The sequence below is a fragment of the Stenella coeruleoalba genome (genome assembly GCF_951394435.1).
Source record: "Stenella coeruleoalba genome assembly, chromosome: 4".
In the NCBI taxonomy this organism is placed as follows: domain Eukaryota; kingdom Metazoa; phylum Chordata; class Mammalia; order Artiodactyla; family Delphinidae; genus Stenella; species Stenella coeruleoalba.
Window position 1 is genome coordinate 117,051,909 of NC_137149.1, and position 16,224 is coordinate 117,068,132.

Here is a 16,224-nt window from a genome sequence, read left to right on the forward strand (position 1 = left end):
TTTCTCGTTTGCCTCCCTCTGGTCCGTCCCCAGCCCAGCCACGAACGGGCCCCACTGCAGCGGCGCCTCGCAGGTGGGAGTTTGCCTGGGTGTGCGCCGCGTCACAACGCGGGAGGAGAGCGGAGGGGGCTGGGGCGGAGGGGAGCCTCGCGGTCCCCGGCGCCCCGAGACGCGGCGGGTGCGGCCGCCCCCGGAGCCGCTGACTACACCGCAGCCCAAGCCGCGGCTCCCTCCTCCCTTCCTTCCTCCCTCCCTCCCTCCCGCACCGGCCCCGCGCGCCCTTGCTCCCGGCCTCCCGCCCTTACTCCACCCCCTTCCCCGGCCCGACCCCCAGCCTCTCCTTCTGTGTGCGCTTTAAATAATTTCATTCTATTTGGCAAAAGAATAATGCACCTGACTTTACCAGGGCGAAACAACCAGCCGAGAAGAACAAGGAACAGATGTAAAAAGAATAAAAGGAGAGAGGAAAAGAGATGAGACTCGTTTAAAGAAATCCAGGGGCTGAAGAGGTGGCTGCAGCAGCAGAGGCAGCTAGAGCTTCCCTCCCTGTCTGCGCGAGCTGCGGGCGGAGGACGTTTTCACCAGTTGCAGATGTAACCTCGGGAACTCCTGTGTCTGTTGGTTTTGTTTGCCAAACAAAGTCTTTTCTTCTTTGGTTCAGACACTGAAGAGGCTCCTGGATTTTTCTGCCATCGCGCCACAACCTGGCAGTTACCCGGGAGCCTTCCCAAGGAGCTGGAGAAATGAGCCCTTCTGGGCGGAGGATGGGCGAAGGGCGTCAGCAGCTCGGGGCTCCGGCCGGGAAGCGCCTCCTGCTCCCCGGGAGCAGAGGGTCACCCAGCGGGCTGCCGGGCGGCGGCGGCGGCGCCAGGGCGCAGCGCTTCCTGCTCGGGCTCTTCGTGCACGCATGGCTGTGGGCGGCCTCGGGCTCGTCTGCCCAGGTGTTCAACCTCAGCCTTTCCGTGGACGAGGGCCTTCCTCCAGACACTTTAGTCGGCGACATCCGCGCGGGGCTGCCGGCAACGCAGCAGCAGCAGGAGGGGGGTGGCTTCTTTCTGTCTGAGGATTCGGATGACTCCCCGTTGCTGGACGACTTCCACGTGCATCCGGACACAGGCATCATCCGCACGGCTCGGCGCCTGGACCGAGAGCGGCGGGACCACTACAGCTTCGTGGCCGCCACGCTGCTGGGCGCGGTGGTGCAGGTGGAGATCCGCGTCAACGACGTGAACGACCACTCGCCCCGCTTTCCCCGCGACTCCCTGCACCTCGACGTCTCCGAGCTCAGCCCGCCAGGTACAGCCTTCCGCCTGCCAGGCGCCCAAGACCCAGACGCTGGGCTGTTCAGCATACAGGGCTACACCCTGGTGCAACCGTCCGATCTTTCTGAGGACCCCGCAGGACCATTCTTCCAGTTGCGCTACGGGGCTCCGGTGTCACCAAAGTCGCCGCCGTCCTCGTCGCCCCTTGAGCCCCTAGACCTGGTGCTGCTGCGGCGCTTGGACCGAGAGGCGGTGGCAGCACACGAGCTGCAGATCGAGGCGTGGGACGGCGGTCGCCCGCGGCGCACGGGCAGCCTGCGGGTGGACCTGCGCGTGCTGGATGAGAACGACAACCCACCCGTATTTGAGCAGAGCGAGTACCGCGCCACCGTGCGCGAGGACGCACTGCCAGGCGCCGAGGTCTGTCGTGTGAGCGCTACCGACCGTGACCTGGGGCCCAATGGCCACGTGCGCTACAGAATCCGCCCTCGGCAGGCGCCCGGGACGGGTGGCAGTGGCGGGACACTGGGCGACGCGGCCTATTTCGCGGTGGAGGAGATGAGCGGGGTGGTGCGGGTGCAGAGGCCGCTGGACTGCGAGACTCAAGCCTGGCACCAGCTGGTGGTGGAGGCCCGCGACGGAGGTGCCGAGCCCGAGGTTGCCACCGTGCGCGTGTCCATCGCGGTGCTGGACGTGAATGACAACTGGCCCGCCATTCATCTACTCTTCCTTACCGAAGGAGGCGCCGCGCGCGTCTCTGAGGGCGCTCGAGTAGGCGACTATGTGGCTCGGGTCTCCGTGTCCGACGCGGACGGTGACCCAGAGAAGGCAGAGGAGGCCGTCGGGGAACTCGGTATGGGCCTCGGGGGCGGGAGCATCTCGCTGGCCTTGGAGGGCGGTGAGGGAGCCTTTGCGCTGCGGTCCGGAGGCTCCTCAGGGGTATTCTTTCTTTGCGTCGAGGGGCCCCTAGACAGGGAGAGCAGAGACCTGTATGATTTGCGACTGGTGGCCACGGATGCGGGAACCCCGCCGCTGAGCACGGAGGAGACGCTGCTGCTCCGGATCTCTGACCTCAATGACCAGCCGCCTCTCTTCAGCCAGGAGCATTACCGGGCCTCAGTGTCCGAGGCCGCGGCCCCCGGCACCGCGGTAGTGTGCGTCAGCGCCTCCGATGAGGATGAGCCGGGCACAGACCACGCCCGGCTGCGCTACGCGCTGGTCCCTCTCCCAGCGCGCTGCAACCCGGAGGCTCTGAGGGCCACCGCTGAGTGTGGACCATCCTTCAGCATCGATCCTGAAATTGGTGTGATTAGCACCACCCGGAGTCTGGACCGAGAAGTCCAGGAGGCCGTAGAGCTGAGAGTGGTGGCCCAAGACCTCGGAGAGCCCCCGCTCTCTGCCACCTGCCTTGTGAGCATCACTGTGGGTGACGTGAATGACAACGAGCCCATCTTCCTGAAGCAGGTGTACAACGCCACCCTTCTGGAGCATGCCCCAGTCGGACACTGCTTTCTGCAGGTGAGTGCATCAGGCCTATCGGGAGGCCTGGGAAGGGATGGAGAGGTTGTGAGTAAGTACAAGGAAGGAGAATTGTGATGTGGGTAGTTATACCCAAGCTGAGAAGGCAGGGGACATGGGCTCTGGTTCCTCCTCTGCAGGGAGATGAATGGGTGCCCTCTGGTCACCTAACTTTTCTGAATGGTCTCTAAGGTCTTTTCTACCTCACACGATATTTGGATCCTGATTTTGCTTATGGAATGCTGATTTCCTTCAGTCTGTATATGAGCACCCAGATAGGTTTGGGAGGAACAACCCTTTCTCGGTTTTACTTTTTAACAGTGTGCAAATGGCAATGTCGCATATATTTGAGGATCATTATGTGGCCACCTGGGGAAGTGAGGTGGCCCTCACACATTGGTTTTTCAAGTAAACAAGTGTATGCCTTTAAACACTGAGACTGTTTTGAGTAACTATTTCCAGAGACTTCTTACACATTGTCCTACCTTCTCTGGAAGTTTACGAGAGGTAGTGGAGGACATAAGTCATTTTTACCAGCTGCGGGCTGACCTCCTCCAGTGATGCCTTCTGGATTCAGGAGTAGCGGGGCTCAATCATCCTTTATAAAATGGATGATATCCTTTATAGACAGATCTCAGAATGTTGTGATGTGCACCCTTCTAGCAGTACTCCTTATGGCTTCCAATTTCCTAGTATTTATCTGATGTGAGATAACAAACTAGATTTCCAAGACTGGTTTATTTACTCCAAGATAATTTGAATAAATAAATAGAGCCTGAGAGGCTAACTAGTGAGTGAAGCTCTAAAACTCCATTTAGCTCTCAAGCTGGGTTGTTTTAAGACCTCTATGGCTTATTTCTTTGTTCTCTGGTGTGGAGGTGGTGCGGGCAGGGTGAGGCTTTAGCCTTGATAAGTCATGTCTCAATATCCTTTAGATAAGTAAGATGCCACTGTATTTTAAAAATGAGTTACCTGACTTCTTCTCTCTTTTTTAATCCTTTTGCTCTGTGGGTAATAATAATCTCCATTCCTTTCTCTGTCATGACTGACGACTCATTGAGTTGCTAGGTTATTAAAAGAAGGCTTGAAAATCAATTAATGCTTGCTGCTGAAACAGATCCACAAATGCCGATGAATAACATAATGGAAGTTTATTTACATCTCAAGCAGAGTCTGATACGATGCAGGTTGATTGGTCCTTCTCCATCCAAGGTAGGGCCAGGGCTGGGAGTGACTTAGATCAGGTCCACCAATGTCCCATTGGTCAGAGCTTAGCCACGTGGCCTCAGGTGTACTGCAAAGGTGGCTGAGAAATGGAGAGGAGCACATGCTGCCAGTGGGCACCAATTTTGTGTCTCCCATGGATGTTGAAAACTGAAGTCATAATAGATGAGAGGTTGGATTAGATAATTTCCAAAATTTCTTCCATCTGGAAGACCTTAAGGATCTTGGTGTGAAACAGTACAACTGGACTCTATTTAAAGGAAAATAAGCAGCGTAAATTAATTATGATTCCTTTGATTAGAACCTGTCTTTTTAGAGTTGTTTCTAAAATTGTGAGATGATTCTGCCATGAGGTGTGAGTTTATCCCATTATTATGACTTGGTATGTGGCAGATCCATTATGGTGAGCTGAACTTGCCTCAAGTGCAAGACTGCATCTTCAATCGCAAAAAACCTTTCAGGTTGCCAAGTATTGTTATAGGTAGTATTAAAGGGTGCTGATTAGAATTTCTGGAAATTCCAGCAATCTAGCCACTCAAGATTGCAGACACATTCTTATACACTGGGCTCTCCGACCTCACCATAGCAGCTTTGTGAGCTTTCTGTGCTGCATCAGCTCTCTCGCTGACTCTGTCCCCTAAGTCTCACCCAGAGTGTCTTCCATCTGCTCGCGATCTCTTTACTCTTAATCTTTCTTTATACCACTTTGTAAAAACAAACCTCCCCCACTCCCTTTGGATCTCATAGCCTCTTCTTTCTTCCAGGGCTTTGTTTAATTACATTATATCAGTTCTTACAGTTGAACGTTTCTGTTGCCCTTTACCCATTTTCTCCCTTTAGACCTCATCTCTGCTCAATTCTCCTTCGTCAGAACCATAAAAATCCCAAATGAGAAATGACAGGGAAAAAAAAAAGTTCTTTCCTGGATTCCTGTAAAGGAATACCATGTCACCTAATAAAACAAAGCCTGAGACTTCTAGGTGTCTTGGTGGTTACTCCACAACACTAATCCCTGGGCTTATTCCACTCTTATTATGCTCCTACTGTGACCCCAGGGCAGCCACCCTCCCATCCCCCAGTGCTGGCTGAACGCTTCCATGTTCTCAGACCCAAATTGGAACTTTCCAAAGACCTTAAATGTGGGGCTGAACAAAGGGATTTAATACAGAGGACAAGAACTGGTAGCAGCCTGAGATGGTTGACCTCTAGACCCAAAGGGTTTTAACAACCTTGTGGGCGCTTGTCTGGATTTCTTAGTTCCTTGCTCCCCACTGCCCCCCAGGTGGAGAGCCCCTTCTTGACAGCCTGCCCCTCGGGAACTCCCTTCAGCACCTCTTGATGTTTTCGTGGTCAAGGCAGTTGCTCCTGTGTTTGCCTCTGAGTTCTAGTGTCTGGCCTGAAAGGCTCTCTTTTTCTTCAGATTACTATCAAAGAGACTAACCTCAGTCTCTCTTGGCAGTGAGACTGCCACTCTCTGCCCCACGCCAAATCCAACCATGTGAACTACACTGACAGCCTTTATCTTGTTGTTGTTGTTGTTTTTATAAATTTATTTTTATTTGTTTATTTTTGGCTGCGTTGGGTCTTCATTGTGGTGCGTGGGCTTCTCCTTGCAGTGGCTTCTCTTGTGGAGCATGGGCTCTAGGTGCGTGGGCTTCAGTAGTTGTGGCACGCAGTCTTCAGTAGTTGTGGCACACGGGTTCAGTAGTTGTGGCACATGGGCTTAGTTGCTCCGTGGCATGTGGGATCTTCCCGGATCGGGGCTCGAATCCGTGTCCCCTGCATTGGCAGGGGAATTCTTATCCACTGTGCCACTTTATCTTGTGACCAGATCTTCAAACAATGTAACTGCAGCCTTCATACCTGAATTACACACGTTCCATAACAAGGTTATTCTCTTGTACCCCCCCAAATATCAGTACTGTGTTCATTCACTAATTCATTTGCTTAATTAGACAACAACGTTCATTGAATAAACAACATTCCATGAACAGTATTTATGGGGTACGTATTACATTCCAGGAACTCGTGCTGGTGCTGGGGAGGCAGCAGTGAGGCCAGGTCCCTGTGCCAGACAAGTGTAGAGTCCCAAGTCCTCCGTCCCATCTCCTTCCCTCCTCCATGTGAAGGCATATGCCCCACCCCCACTTGCTGATCACCCCTTCCCGCCCTGTTCTGATCTCCCCCACCACTATGCTAAATTCTGCCTCTCCAAAGGCAGCTGTGTTCTTTTATTTCAGATCCGCTGGGCTTTCTTAGTTTAACCTGACTCATTCTCTAAAGCATTTTGGGCTGCTGCCCACTTCCTCTTTCTTGAATGCATCATCTTCACTGCCTTCTGTCTCACTGCATCCTCTCTGTCTCTGTCTTGCCAATTTCTCCTTGTGTCCCCTACTCAGTGTGATAGAGGCGTTTCCAAAGGTTTTTTCTTCCTCTCACTTCGATCTTTTCTATACTTTCTACTTAAGTATTTCCAGAACTGCAACTTTTTTTTTTTTTTTAACATCTCCAGGGTCGACCTCCTTTACTAACTGCAGATTAACATTTCTCTACCTGGTACGTATCTCTGCCTGGAAGTATTTTTGACATCTCAAATTCTGACATTTTTTAAATCGAAGTCATTTATCTTCTACTCTTTTTCTTTTTCCCCCCAACCTTCATTAATCAGCTCCTTTTTGAAACTTTCTATATTTTGTTAATGGATCCCTTCTATAGATGTATTTATGCATTTGGTGTGTGTCTGTCTGTGATTTTGCTATTTGTTGGAGTGGTTGTGTGTTTCATTGCTGAGAGTGACAAGGGTGCAAAACAAGGTCATGGCTCATATAAATTAATTGTGTAAAAAGCAGGCCTTGGGATCCCACACACGGGCTGTGAGAGAGAGTACCTGCTGTGCTCGTGTGTTTGCTCTCCTGGTCTGACTTTGAGAAGCCTGACTAGGAGGGGTGCCTGGGCATTAAACATAATATCGACCATCTGGGAAGATGTGGGAGATGGGAAGGCCTGATGCCAACTGTGCTCCGTGGCCTGAGAAGGACTAACCTATATCTTGTTTCTGATTCATTACATCTTTTGCGGTTACTTCCTTTTATGAATCCCCATCCTTTAGGAAAGTCTTTCTAAATGTGTGAACTTTGTCTCAACTGTACTGTGGAGGTAAAAATGGAAAACCCAAAACACCTCTTGGGGTGGTGTGATTTAAGGGAAGGGTTATTAAGTAGCTTTCGTCAAAGTGTCCAGGGCTGGCAGTCCCTCTCCTGAAGTCTGGGTGGTGATGATGGCAAGGGATGCCGAGGTAGGCTGTCCTAGTGCCAACCTTGAATTAAGGAAGATGTTTCCTAACACCTTCATGTCATCTTTGATTCCTCCCCAAATTGGACCACACTAGTTACCAAGGCCTTCATTTGTCCCTTCATTTATACCCATTGTTGCCACCCTCGTTCTGTCCACATTGTTCCTTGTCTTCTGTTGCCTGTTCTTGACACCAGAGAGATTTGGGGCATATCTCAAATGCCACCTCCTCCCACTAAATGTTCCCTTGTTCTGTCTAGCTCTTTTCTTAATGTTCTTTATGGTGTTACAGCTGTTTACTTGTATTAGTAAGACGATGGATTGTGATTGCCTTGTGCTGTTACAATTTAATGGTATTTGAGTCCCTGTAATTCCTGGTGTTCTCAATCTCATATACTGGAAGATCAACACTTTTGTTAAATTGTATTGAAGAGCATAATGAAAAAAAATTTACTAGCCAGTGGTAGAGCTAGTAAAGGATTTTACTTTCTATTTTATTTTTTTTACATTTCATTTGTATGTATATTAAATTTATTGTAAAGTTTCTTTCCTCCATATATTTTATCATTGATCTTTTGGAATTTTATGGTCTGAATTGCATTGTTTATCCCTTATGTTATTACAGACATACTCTTACTGCTTACCTTACATACAAGCTTATGTACTTACCTAGTGTGTGCCAGCTTTGATGGTCATAGAATTGCATTACCATATATGATTGTCTCATTCTGGCTCTTTTGAATGGACCTGACCTGTCTGTACACACACACTGAAAGCATGTGAGATTTCCACAGCGGTCATTTGCATCTGTCTCCAGGATGAGTCTAGCTTACCTGCCAACTGTCATCTTCCCTGATTATCCGACTCCTGCTGGCCTTCCATTGTAGTTCCCAGCATGTGTTGGTATGTGCTTCTGGCTTTGCTTTGATGACCTGTTTTAGGTACTTGAGATTGGCTGTAGAATTCTCTCAGACTTCCTTTTGGTAGCCTTCCTCTCCCTGTCCCCGACCCAGCTGCTACCCAAGGCCAATCAGCTGGCTTTACTTCCTTTCCCCTTTTCCTGCTTGAGAAAGATGATCAGATAATTTGTTTGGCTATGTAATAGGAGGGGTATAGCCTGGAATCTGTGGGATACATTTCTAGCTACAGTCAATGTATAACTTCCAAGTACTTTGTCTAGTTCTTGGTTCTAGAACTAAAGATGATTGACATTACATGGTAGAGAGTTCTTAGCTTTGAAGACTAAAATTAAGCTAAAATATAGCCAGACTATGGGATCAGTGTGCCTGGGTTTGAATCTCAGCTCCACTACTTGTCATCTTGGGCACTGTGCCTCAGTTTCCTCATCTGGAAAATATGGATAACAATGGTATCAGCTTGATATAAAGTTTTTTTGTGTGTGATGAATTAGTACATGTAGGCTCAAAGCAATGCTTGACTCATAGTAAGTCCTGAATGCATGCTATATATTATTAAATGCTAGTAAATAAGACTTCTAGAAATGATGAAGACTATTTTGCCTGACATAGTGAATGCTGAGGACTAAGTAAAAATGACATTTCAAATAAAATTCTTGGGACTTCCCTGGTGGTCCAGTGGTAAAGAATCCGCTTTACAGTGCAGGGGACGCATGTTTGATGCCTGGTCAGGGAACTAAGATCCCACATGCCACGGGGCAACTAAGCCCACACGCCACAGCTACTGAGGTTGTGTGCCTCAGCTAGAGCCTGTGTGCTGCAAACTACAGAGCCCACGTGCTCTGGAACCCATGCGCCACAACTACAGAGCCCATGCGCTCAGGAACCTGTGCGCCACAACTAGAGAGAAGCCCGCACGCTGCAACGAAAGATCCCTCATGCCACAACTAAGACCTGACGTAGCCAAAAATAAATAATAAGTAAATCTTAAAAAAAAAATTCTCTTGCACAAAAAGCAGAAAAAATTTAAATTGTGTATTCAGTTTTTAGTTAGATGTATGTGTCTGGCAATGAAGGGAGAAACCTATTTTGCTTACGTTGGAAGCTTGTAACATCTCCTTATGGGTTTATGGAATCCCATGTGTCTTCAAGCAAGGTTCAAATGACCTCTCAATAGCTATCCTCCACCCCTACCCCACCCCCTACGCTGCCACAGACAAAAACACTGTGAAAGTCATAGAGGGGAGGCAGTGTGATGTAAGTTGTGGCAAAGGCCTTGGTGTGATGGGTCATGAGTCCTCATGGGCTCCCTTTCATCTGTGCAGGGCATGATTCTGGTCTACAGAGTAACTTAGTATGTTTTTTTTTTATTGAGTTATAATTAACATACAATATGATATAGTTTGAGGTGTTCAACATAGTGATTCAATACTCTTATACATTATGAAATGATCACCACAGTAAGTCCAGTTACCATCCATCACCATACAAAGTTGTTGCAGTTATCAACTATATTTCCTGCACATTACATCCCCAAGACTTATTTATTTTATAAGTGGAAGCTTGTACCTCTTACTCCCTTCACGTCTTTCACCAGTCCCCATACCCCACTCCCCTCTGGCAACCACCAGTTTGTCCTCTGTACCTATGTCAGTTTCTGTTTTGTTTGCTTTGTTTTTTAGATTACACATACAAGTGAAATCACATGGTATTTGTCTTTCTTTTTCTTACTTATTTCACTTAACATAATACCCTCTGCATCTGTCCATGTTGCCATAGATTTCATTCTTTTGTATGGCAGAGTAATATTCCATTGTATATATGTGTGTATATATATCCCATCTTTTTTACCCATTCATCTGTTGATGGACACCTAGTTTGTTTCCATATCTTGGCTATTGTAAATAGTGCTGCAATGAACATAGAAGTACATGTATCTTTTCGAATTAGTGTTTTCATTTTCTTTGGGTAAATACCCAGAAGTGGAATTGCTGGGTCATATGGTAGCTCTATTTTTAGTTTTCTGAGGGGCCTCCATACTGTTTTCTGTAGTAGCTATACCAGTTTACAGTCCCATCAACAGTGCACGAGGGTTCCCTTTTCTCCACATCTTGTCTTTTTGAAATAGCCATTCTGACAGGTATGAGGTGATCGCACTGTGATTTTAATTTGTATTTTCCTGATTATTAGTGATGTTGAGCACATTTTTGTGTGCCTGTTGGCCACCTGTATGTCTTCTTTGGAAAAATATCTATTCAGGTCCTCTGCCCATATTTGACTGGGTTATTTTTTAGCTATTGAGCTGTATGAGTTCTTTATATATTTTGGATATCAACCCCTTATCAGATACATTGTTTGCAGATATCCTATTCAATAGATCATGTTTTAGTTTTGTCCGTGGTTTCTTTCACTGTGCAAAAGCTTTTTAGTTTGATGTAGTCCCATTTGTTTATTTTTGCTTTTGTTGCCCTTTCTGGATGAGACATATGCCAAAAAATATCTCTAAGACTGATGTCAAAGAAGTTACTACCTATGTTTTCTTTTAGGATTTTTATGGTTTCAAGTCTTACATTTAAGTCTTTAAAACCATTTTGAGTTAATTTTTGTATACGGTATAAGAAAGTGGTCCAGTTCCATTATTTTACATGTGGCTGTCCAGTTTTCCCAACACTGTTCAATTATTGAAGAAACTATCTTTTCCCCATTGTATTCTTACCCCCTTGACCATATGAGCATGGGTTTATTTCTGGGCTCTCTCTTCTGTTCCATTGTTCTCTGTGTTTGTTTTGGTATCAGTGCCATAGTGTTTTGATTACTGTAGCTTTGTAGTATAGTTTCAAGTCTGGGAGTGTGATACCTCCAGCTTTGTTCTTCTTTCTCAAGATTGCTTTGGTATTTGGGGCCTTTTGTGGTTCCATACAAATTTTAGGATTATTTGTTCTTGTTCTGTGAAAAATGCCATTGATATTTTGATAGGAATTGCATTGAATTTGCAGATTATTTTGGGTAGTATGGATATTTTAATGATACTGATCTTTCCAATCCATGAGCATGGTGTATCTTTCCATATGTTTGTGTCATCTTCAGTTTCTTTCATCAGTGTCTTATAGTTTCCAGAATGCAGGTTTTTCACCTCCTTGGTTAAATTTATTCTTAGGTATTTTATTCTTTTTGATGCAATTGTTAATGGGGTTGTTTTCTTAATTTCTCTTTCTGATAGTTCTCTTTCTCTTTCTCTTTCATTATTAGTGGGCAGAAATGCAACAGATTTCTATTCTATATCCTGCATCTTTACTGAATTCATTTTTAGTTCTAATAGTTTTTTGGTGGAGCCTTTTGGGTTTTCTATTTATTGTATCATGTCATCTGCAAATAGTGACAGTTTTACTTCTTCCTTTCCAATTTGGATGCCTTTTATTTCTCTTTCTTACCACATTGCTGTGGCTAAGACTTCCAGTACTGTGTGGAATGAAGTGGCAAGAGTGGGCATCCTTGTCTCAGTTCTGGTCTTAGAGGAGAAGCTTTCAGATGTTTACCATTGAGTGTGGTGTTAGCTGTGGGCTCGTTGTACATGGCCTACATTTTTACTGCCTACACCACCACATTGGATGATTTTGATGTCATATCTTATATCTTTTAAATTTTGTGTATCCCTTAACTACTTATTGTAGTTATAGTTGATTTGTACTATTTTTGTCTTTTAACCTTCATACTAGCACTTAAGTGCCTCATCTACTGCAATTACTATACTTGCCTTTACCAGTGAGATTTTTTTTTATATATGTATGTTTTGTCATTTCTAGTTGTGGCCTTAAAGAAGACTCTAGCATTTCTTGTAAGGCAGTTTAGTGGTGATGAACTCCTTTAATTTTTGCCTTTTGGGAGACTTTGTAATCCCTCTTTCAATTCTGAATGAAAACCTTGACAGATAGCATATTCTAAATTGTAAGTTTTTTTCTCTTTTAGCACTTTAAATATATCCTGCCACTCCCTTCTGGCCTGTAAAGTTTCTGCTGAAAAATCAGCTGATAGTCTTACAAGGTTTCCCTTGTATGTGATTAGTTGTTTTTCTCTTGCTGTCTTTAAGATTCTCACTTTTACTTTAACTTTTGCCACTTTAATTATGTCTTGGTGGGGATCTCTTTAGGTTCATCTTCTTTGGGACTCTGTGCTTCCTGTACCTGGATGTCTGTTTCCTTCCCCAAGTTAGGGAAGTTTTCAGTCATTGTTTCTTCAAATAAGTTTTCTGTCACTTTCTCTCTTTCTTCTCCTTCTGGGATATCTATAATGTGAATGTTAGTATACTTGATGTTGTCCCTGAAGTCCCTTAAATTATCATCATTAAAAAAAATTCTTTCTTCCTTTTGCTGTTTTGATTGGGTGATTTCCACTATTCTTTATTCCAGATTGCTTATCCATTCTTCTGTGTCATCTAATCTGCTGTTAATTGTGGTCTTCTTCTCTGATTGGTTTTTCTTATATTTCATTAATCTTTGTTGAAATTCTCATTGAATTCCTCCATTTTCCTCCCAAATTCAGTGAGCATCCTTATGATCATTTCTTTGAACTCTTTATCAGGTAAATTATTTATCACTGTTTCATTAGGGTTTTTTTTTTTTTCCCTAAGGTTTTATTTTGTTCTTTTGTTTGGAACACATTCTTCTGTATCCTCATTTTGCTTGACTTTTGGTGTTTGTTTCTAAAAAGTAGAGAAAACAGCTCTCCCTCCCAGTCTTGAAGGAGTGGTCTTCTGTGGGAATGCCCCTGTGTGGACTGCCCGCAGGTCAGGGGCAGTCCTTGGAATGCACAACACCAGGGCCACCTTAGCAGGACAGCTGGAGCAGGAGCAGGCGTGGGTCTGGGGAAGTCCTTGGTGGACTAAAACAATGCTCTACCAGCACCCCTGATCTTGCAGAGGGCTCCAGCAGTTCTCCACCTGTTTGGCAGGAGTTCTAAAGTTAGTAGATGGATTTCTTTGCTGTATAGTAAATGTGCCCTTTAAACAGCTGTTTTTTCACTATATCCCAGGGTGGGTGAATCAGTGCTTGGACCCCTCAGTAATATCCCTTCCTATCTTAGGTTGCTGCCTCATGGGTGGAGTTCCCATGGATACTGTGTCTCTATCTCTCCTACCCATTTCTATGTGGTCCTTCTATGTAGAGAGGCTGTTCAGTCAGCCCTCAGGTCTTCTTCAGGAGGAGTTGCTCTGTATGTAGGCATAGATTTGATGTGTCTGTGGGAAGAGATTAGCTCAGGGTCATCCTAGCCACCTTGGTCCTCTTCCTATCTTAGTGTCTTTTGTTCTGTGTATCAGTTATTACTCTATGGAGTCTTTTATTAAGACAGCCTGAAAAAAGACAGCACTGGAGTTTGAGTACAAAACCTTGGTTTCAGTTCTGACTTCACCATTTACTATCCCTGTTAACTTTCCTGGCCCTAGTTCCTCACTCATAAAATGTTGTATATTAGTTAGAGTTCTCCAAAAAAATAGAACCAGTAGGAAATATAAAATGAAGAATTGATTCATGGGATTATAGAGGCCAAGAAATCCCATGATCTGCTGGCTGCAAGCTGGAGACTCAAGAAAGCTGGTGGTATAATTCGGTCCAAGTCTGAAGGCTTGAGAGCCAGAACTGATGGTGTGAGTCCCAGTCAGAGGACAGGAGAAGACTGATGTCCCAGCTCAGCAGTCAGACAGAAAGAGCAAATTCATCCTTTCTCCTCTTTTTTGTTCTGTTGAGGCCTTCAGTGGATTGGATGATATGCACACACATTGGGGAGGACATTCTACTTTTCTCAGTCCAGCAATTCAAATGTTAATCTCAGCCAGAAACACCCCCACAGACATACCTAGAAATAACATTTAATCAGATATCTGGACATCATGAGGCCCAGTCATGTTGACCATCACACACTGTAATTCATTTTGAGAGCATGTTATCATAAGGATTTGAGGTAATCTACACTATGTGGTAGAAAGTAGTTGGTGTAGTAAGAATTAAGGGAACTTGGAGGTGGGAGGGTTTATGTGGTGGATCAGGATGGAGGTTTCACTAGATATGGACCTTCCAGGGAGTCCTGTGTTGTGATATGTAGGTTTTTATTTACAACTTGTCATGGATACATTCCAGGATAGCTGCAAAAAAAATTTTTTTTTTGCATAAAAATGTGTAATGCATTCCTAGGCGTGATCACCTCTAAAAGAGAATCATTTAGGATGGCCTTCTGAAAGTTGTGATCAGTAAGATTTCCTTCCTCTGAGAATTCAAATCTGACGATATATTAATTTTATTTACAACTAAACACCAGACTTCTATTAATGAGCCCTTTGTCTTCTAAATTATAAAGTAAAAGTGAGCAACCTTAGAAATAATTTATATTTTCATAGTCCATTAGGGAAACTATGCTAAGTCATTTTTACAAATGCCAGGTTATTGCTTAAAGTTTTACTGAATTAAAATCTTCATTTAAAAAGAATGTGTTGTTTGTGGTGCAGACAGATCAAATGAATATGGCAACGAATAAAAATTTTAATTAAAACTCTAGGATACATAATCCATGTGGCGATAGTATGAACTAGAATAATCATGGTGTGTCTGGTCCTGTAGTGAAGTAGTGGGTGGAGTTTTGAAGGCACAGGAGACAGCCCTGAAGGACTCGCAGTGTTTGCCTAGAGTTTGGCCTTTGCTATGGAGGCAACAGAGAGAGGTGGGGAGTTTTTAAATAGAGATCAACCTGTGTAAAGTAAGGTTTTAGGAAGATTTGTCTTGAATCAGTGGGAGGAAGAAAGCAGCGAAACTAGGTAGGAGACTCCTGAGACTCTTGTAATAATACATATTCAGTTACGAGGGCCTGAACTAGGGAAATAGTAGTGAAGTGTAGTAGAAAGGCTGACCTTAGACGCATTATAAAGGAAATGCTACAACTTGAATAAGGGATGAGGGGAGAAGTAAAAGATGATCCCACATTTTCAGTCTGGGTTAGTGGGAGGAATAGGAAAAGCTGGTGGTAAGAGTTTTGGGGAAAAGATGCTTGCTTAGTTGAGTGTTTGATATGTTGGGCATGAATTAATGGCCAGTAGTCTGGGAAAAGATATCTTGAAAGCTTTTTAGATATTCAGAGCTACAGTAGAGGAAAGAGCAGAAGGTTGAAGATGGAAACTTGGAAGTTATTCATTTGGAGGTGATAATTAAAGCTGTGGAAGTGAAAGTGAGGATAATGAGAGAAGAGTCAATGGCTAAGGATGCTGGTGGGACAAGGGTCATGCCACTCATATGGTGTTGGAGGTTAGGTATCTGTGATCATAGTGCTGTTTGCTTATTTTCTGGAACCCCATGGACTGGCGGAGACTCTAGAGAGATGGTTGGCATCCTGCCCCATTTTCTAAGCTCCTTTGAAACGCTTCTGAAATACTCAGCATCCCTCTCCACACTCCCAGGCAGTAAGGCACACATTATCTGGCTCTGCTCTTCGCTCTTCCCACTTCTCCTTATTTCCTACAGACCTAGTCAGTCCGCCATATGCTTTGAGGGTATTGACAGCCTTTTAGCCAGTTTTGTCTCCACTGTAGCTCTTGCTATTCAGGCACACTGGTTTTACATTTTCCCAATTGGCATGGTTTTATGTCTTTTGTTTTTGTTTTTTTTGTTTTTGTTTTTTTGCAGTACGCGGGCCTCTCACTGTTGTGGCCTCTCCCGTTGCGGAGCACAGGCTCCGGACGCGCAGGCTCAGCGGCCATGGCTCACGGGCCCAGCCGCTCCACGGCATGTGGGATCTTCCCAGACTGGGGCACGAACCCGTGTCCCTTGCATGGGCAGGCGGACTCTCAACCACTGCGCCACCAGGGAAGCCCTGGTTTTATGTCTTTTCAAAATATTTTTTATTTTTTATTGGCGTATAATTGCTTTACAATGTTGTGTTAGTTTCTGCGATACAATGAAGTGAATCAGCTATATGTATACATATATCCCCTCTCTCTTGGACCTCCCTCCACCCCAATCCCACCCACCTAG

The 16,224-nt window shown here is 45.3% G+C and overlaps 1 protein-coding gene across 1 annotated transcript in view; it reads left to right on the top strand.

Annotated features, from left to right (window-relative positions):
- Positions 1-743: 743 nt before the first annotated feature.
- The window catches only part of DCHS2 (dachsous cadherin-related 2), a gene marked incomplete at both ends in the record, with an annotated part of 285,989 nt that continues 270,508 nt past the window's right edge, over positions 744-16,224 (top strand). Inside the window, one exon of the mRNA XM_079920434.1 lies at positions 744-2,780. Coding sequence (XP_079776560.1) covers positions 744-2,780 — 2,037 coding nt within the window. The remainder of the gene's footprint in view (positions 2,781-16,224) is intronic.